Consider the following 6,000-nt stretch of genomic DNA (forward strand, 5'->3'; position numbering starts at 1 on the left):
GATGTCTGGTCTGCTACTGGGACGTCTGGTCTGCTACTGGGACAACTGGTCTGCTACTGGGACGTCTGGTCTGCACACACACAGTAAAAACTAAACTCTGGTATTCCTTCTGTATTCTTTCTCTCCATCTTCTCCAGTGAGATAAAGAGCTTCTTGTTCAGCGCAGAAGGAACAACAGGAATTCTGTGAGGAAACAAAGAGTCATGTGTGCAGAGCGGGAACGCCAGAGGACCTTCATCTCCTCCTCCTCTTCCTCCTCCTCCTGGTTTCCACACGATCCTGTTTACTTGTATGGTGATGCGTATGATGCAACACCAGCGGTCACTTCATCAAAATGTACAATGTTGTCTAATTTTTGTAATCATTTTGGAGGAAGAGCTTTTACTTTTTATGTTTTTATTTTAGAAGGTAAAATGCCCCTGTTTTTTTATGTGTAGGTCCAGTCAGAGTTGATGGGAAATGTAGTCGATCAAAGGAATAAATCCCTCATTGAGAGTCACATTGACCCAGGAAGCAGAGTTGAGCTGCAGCAACATCTGTTGTTCTGGAAGAACTACAGGAAGAACTACAGGAAGATGAACTACAGGAAGATGACAGGAAAAACTACAGGAAGATGAACTACAGGAAGATGAACTAGAAGAACTACAGGAAGATGAACTACAGGAAGATGAACTAGAAGAACTACAGGAAGATGAACTACAGGAAGATGACAGGAAGAACCACAGGAAGATGACAGGAAAAACTACAGGAAGATGAACTACAGGAAGATGTACAGGAAAAACTACAGGAAGATGAACTACAGGAAGATGTACTGGAAGAACTACAGGAAGATGACAGGAAAAACTACAGGAAGATGACAGGAAGAACTACAGGAAGATGAACTACAGGAAGATGTACAGGAAAAACTACAGGAAGATGAACTACAGGAAGATGACAGGAAAAACTACAGGAAGATGAACTACAGGAAGATGTACAGGAAAAACTACAGGAAGATGAACTACAGGAAGATGTACTGGAAGAACTACAGGAAGATGAACTACAGGAAGATGACAGGAAAAACTACAGGAAGATGAACTACAGGAAGATGACAGGAAAAACTACAGGAAGATGAACTACAGGAAGATGTACTACAGGAAGATGAACTGGAAGAACTACAGGAAGATGAACTACAGGAAGATGACAGGAAGAACTACAGGAAGATGAACTACAGGAAGATGACAGGAAGAACTACAGGAAGATGAACTAGAGGAAGATGAACTACAGGAAGATGAACTACAGGAAGATGAACTACAGGAAGAACTACAGGAAGATGTACTGGAAGAACTACAGGAAGATGAACTAGAGGAAGATGAAATAGAGGAAGATGAACTACAGGAAGATGAACTACAGGAAGATGAACTACAGGAAGATGAACTACAGGAAGATGAACTACAGGAAGATGTACTGGAAGAACTAGAGGAAGATGAACTAGAGAAAGATGAACTAGAGGAAGATGAACTACAGGAAGAACTACAGGAAGAACTACAGCTAGATGTACTGGAAGAACTACAGAAATAATTGGGAAAGAAATCAAGAAATCAACAACGTTTTTTTATTCATACTTCTGAAGCATCACTTTGATATTCGTGGGGATCAAAAAGCACAACGATACACAACAACACACATCTTTCCTCATGTTTGCTGGTGAAGTTTCCATCTTGAGCATGAAAACAAAGTTGCTGTTGTTGTTTTTTGCTGATAAATCAAATTATGTTTGATCTCTGTAGTTGAATAAATCTAATTAAAAGATGTTCACACAACTGGTGAGGATAAATTTAAAAAAGCACCATCCATCGGTGGAATGAAATCCTCCGCTGGCTCTCAGCTGAAGAGCTTCCTGAACTTGGGCTTGAACATCTCCAGGTCGCTGCTGCTCTGCATCTTCTGCGTCAGGCTGCTGGCCTTCATGATGACCTCGTGACCTTCGGCGAACAGCTTCTCCCCGACCGCCCGCTTCACCCGCTCGCTCCAGGCCGCCAGCGCCGGTCGGCCCTCGAACGCGTCCACGCCGACGCCCACCGGCTGCGGACCAAACGCGGCAAACACGACCTCAGAATGCACGCCGTTTACAAACAACACTACATGGAAGTGTGTGGAGGAGGGAGATCTCAAATCAAATAAACTATTAGAACAATACACAATCATTTATTATTTGCTCCCTCAGTGATCTTGATTTGAAATAATGATTAAAACTATTTATTTTAGTTAATAGAAGGGTTACAGAGTTTTCTGCAATGACGTAAAAAAAAGGTTATAAAACCCTAAATGTGTGAGCTGTCTGGTATTTTTACTTTTAATTAACATATTAATTATATATGTATTTATTTACGCTCATAAAAGACCACAGAAAGAAAATGAAAGAAAGCACGTACATATGTATCTTTAAGGACCTTCAGGGCCGTATTGTGCATACATCGCAGTAGTAGTACTAGTAGTAGTAGTAGTAGTAGTAGTAGTACTCCCCAGTAGTAGAATTACAAGTATTACCTGCATGATCTCAACGATGGCCACCAGGTCAGCCAGAGAGATTTTGTCCCCGATGATGAACGCTTTGCTCTGCAGGAACTTCTCCTCCAGCGTCTGGAGCGACTGATGCAGATCCTCCATGGCGGCGGCCATCTTGTCCTCCGGGACCTCGGCTCCCATGACGACGGGATACAGAGCCTGCAGAGAGTGAGGGCACGGCTGAGGCGAACAACATGCCGATGCTAACAACAGCCGAGGCTAACAACATGCCGAGGCTAACAACATGCTGAGGCTAACAACATGCCGATGCTAACAACAGCCGAGGCTAACAACATGCCGAGGCTAACAACATGCCGAGGCTAACAACAGCCGAGGCTAACAACATGATGCTGAGGCTAACAACATGATGCTGAGGCTAACAACATGATGCTGAGGCTAACAACATGCTGAGGCTAACAACAGCTGAGGCTAACAACATGCTGAGGCTAACAACATGCTGAAGCTAACAACAGCCGAGGCTAACAACAGCCGAGGCTAACAACATGATGCTGAGGCTAACAACATGATGCTGAGGCTAACAACATGCTGAGGCTAACAACATGCTGAGGCTAACAACAGCTGAAGCTAACAACAGCTGAAGCTAACAACAGCTGAAGCTAACAACATGCTGAGGCTAACAACAGCTGAGGCTAACAACAGCTGAGGCTAACAACAGCTGAAGCTAACAACAGCTGAAGCTAACAACATGCTGAGGCTAACAACATGCTGAGCTAACGACAGCTGAGGCTAACAAAAGCTAAGGCTAACAACATGCTGAGGCTAACAACATGCTGAGGCTAACAACAGCTGAGGCTAACAACAGCTGAAGCTAACAACATGCTGAGGCTAACAACATGCTGAGCTAACGACAGCTGAGGCTAACAACAGCTAAGGCTAACAACATGCTGAGGCTAACAACATGCTGAGGCTAACAACATGCTGAGGCTAACAACATGCTGAGGCTAACAACATGCTAAGGCTAACTTTAACATTAATGGGAGAAAGTATTGATGATTAAATAACTAAAGATCCATAAAGTTACTGCTGTTTGAAGCGGGTTGTGTGTGTGTGTGTGTGTGTGTGTGTGTGTGTGTGTGTATTGAAGCGGGTCGTGTGTGTGTGTGTGCTGAAGCGGGTTGTGTGTGTGTGTGTGTGTGTGTGTGTGTGTGTGTGTGCGTGCGTGCGTGCGTGCATGCGTGCGCTGAAACGGGTCGTGTGTGTGTGTGTACTGAAGCGGGTCGCGTGTGTGTGTGTGTGTGTGTGTGTGTGTGTGTGTGTGCTGAAGCGGGTTGTGTGTGTGTGTGTGTGCGTGCGTGTGCGTGCGTGTGCTGAAGCGGGTCGTGTGTGTGTGTGTGTGTGTGTGTGTGTGCTGAAGCGGGTCGTGTGTGTGTGTGTGCGTGTGTGTGTGTGTGTGAATGTGTGTGTTTCGCACGTCGGTCTGTGCTGTCTCGCTGTGTCTGTGTGTATGCATGAGTGTGTACGTGTGTGTGTGTGTGTGTGTGTGTGTGTGTGTGTGTGTGTGAGGACAGCAGCCTCACCTTGAGCAGGAAGACCTTTGACCCGTGTGCTCTGAGGTTCATGTGCTGCCAGGACAAGAACTCATTGACTCGAGCTCTCTGCTGCAGCTCAGCGGGGAACCAGTGATCCTCCACCAGCGCCGCGTGCTTCTGCACCAGGTACTCCAAGATGGCCGTGCTGCAACATCACACCTGTCAATCACCTCGTAGCTCCGCCCCTAAAGCATCCCCTGCTTTATGGTCTGTTTGACTCTAAATGACCAAAACTTACTAAATGAACATCATGCTGTATTGAAGAAGACTTGAAACTAGAGATTGAGACATAAACTCATGTTTACAATGTTTACTGAGGGAATACATCAAGAGAAGTAGAGTCATTTATATAGACTTCTATACAACCAGAGGAGTCACCCCCTGGTGGTCAGGAAAGAGAATGCATGTTTTAAAACATCACTACTGTCCCTTTAAGGTTTAGACGAGAGGTTATTGAATATATTAGTGTTACTTTAAGTGCTTTAGAAGTAAACACATCCTTTAAGACCATGAAATATAAACAAGCTCTCACTCCAGTATATAACTATCAGCACCAACTTGACTTAATAATTTGTAGATCACCTCTCTGTCAGAACAAAGCTTCCATCCTTCATCACAGGAACTTTCCTCGAGGTGCTGATTTTTCCGAACTCCTCTCCGTACTGTTGCCCTGAGACGACACAGAGGAGCATGTAAATATACATGCGTAGAGAGAGAGAGATACATATATATATATACATACACACGTGTTTATATAAAATCAGAAGGAAAGTCATTGGAAGCAGAGACATTCCCTTTGAGGGAAGAAGAGACAAGCAGAGGTGTTTTTCATGTTTCTTTGACTCCTCCCCCTTTCCTCCTCCCCGCAAACGCTCCTCTGCTTTATTTTCGTTCTCCTCTGTTGGACTCAATCACCACGCGCAGGGGAGGTTTATCTGTGACCTTTGACCCCAAGACCCGCTGTTTGCGAAGGCCGTTCATCTGCTGCTGCTTTCTGGGTGAAATGTGGAATGTAAACTGATAGCCTCGAAGAGGAGGCGGAGGAGGAGGAAGAGGAGGAGGGCGGATTCTTTTTGTGTTTATTCTTATGTTCGTGCTGACAGAAGGAGTTCAAGGTCCTTTTTCTTCTTTGTGCAAAATGTTGCGCAAGAAGGAACCTCTGCGCAGGGTTCTGCAGCTGCAGATTGCGCAACGAGCTCAAACTTCTGCAAAACATCTGGCGAACAAAAAAGCTCCAAAAGTATTTTTTGCAAACGCAAAAGCAGACACGCACACATGCATAGAAAACAACAACAAATAAAAGCGCGTGCCCGCCCCGCGCGCGCCGCGTTACCTTTGGAGAGATCCACCAGCTTGAACTCGAAGGGGATCCCGACCGCCCTGGCGAACAGGAACACGGAGCGGCAGGGCTGCGAGTGCAGGTCCAGGTACAGCTCCATGGTGCCGGGGCCAGTGCTCCCGTCCCGGCGCAGCAGCGCCTCTTATCCCGCTGCCGGGCTCCTCCCACAGACCCTCCCTCTGGCCCGCGGTCTCTCGGTGAAGCGGGCCGTCGCGGTCCAGCGGTCTGACCTCTGACCTCTGGAACATTCTGTCAACACGCAGCTCTGCGTCGTGTCTCCTGTCTGGTGACTCAGCAGCAGGGTTGACTTACACAATGCGGTATTTGCATGTTTCTTTATTGTTGTTTTCTTGGTGGACATTAATTAATACATACATACATAAAAATGTGTTCTGGACAGATGTTACAGCCCCTAAAACACTAAATATGAGATTAAAATGACAAAGTCTTTCATCATGTATCCTTTCATAAGAGTGCAGAAACAATGATGAAATAATATTATTATACATAATTTATCCTTTATAAGCATGCAAAATCAATATATCTGTCCATACACACATATAAATA

At 45.4% G+C, this 6,000-nt stretch overlaps 1 protein-coding gene across 1 annotated transcript; it reads right to left on the minus strand.

The window, feature by feature from the left end:
* Positions 1 to 1,569: 1,569 nt before the first annotated feature.
* gstt1a (glutathione S-transferase theta 1a) lies at positions 1,570 to 5,548 on the minus strand. The gene is made up of 5 exons (XM_079221781.1): positions 5,428 to 5,548; positions 4,677 to 4,764; positions 4,083 to 4,239; positions 2,527 to 2,703; positions 1,570 to 2,061 (listed from the first exon to the last, which is right to left on the minus strand). Exons 1-5 carry the CDS (start codon positions 5,531 to 5,533, stop codon positions 1,861 to 1,863), a joined length of 729 nt encoding a protein of 242 aa, XP_079077907.1. The 5' UTR covers positions 5,534 to 5,548; the 3' UTR covers positions 1,570 to 1,860.
* Positions 5,549 to 6,000: the final 452 nt, after the last annotated feature.

The sequence above is a fragment of the Taurulus bubalis genome (assembly GCF_910589615.1).
Source record: "Taurulus bubalis genome assembly, chromosome: 8".
NCBI lineage: Eukaryota > Metazoa > Chordata > Actinopteri > Perciformes > Cottidae > Taurulus > Taurulus bubalis.

Coding starts and splice junctions, on each gene's coding strand:
- gstt1a (XM_079221781.1), bottom strand. CDS start 5,533: ATGGAGCTGTACCTGGACCTGCACTCGCAGCCCTGCCGCTCCGTGTTC. Junction 2,704..4,082: donor CAAAGGTCTTCCTGCTCAAG/GTGAGGCTGCTG, acceptor CACTCTCTGCAG/GCTCTGTATCCCGTCGTCAT. Junction 2,062..2,526: donor CCATCGTTGAGATCATGCAG/GTAATACTTGTA, acceptor TTTGGTCCGCAG/CCGGTGGGCGTCGGCGTGGA.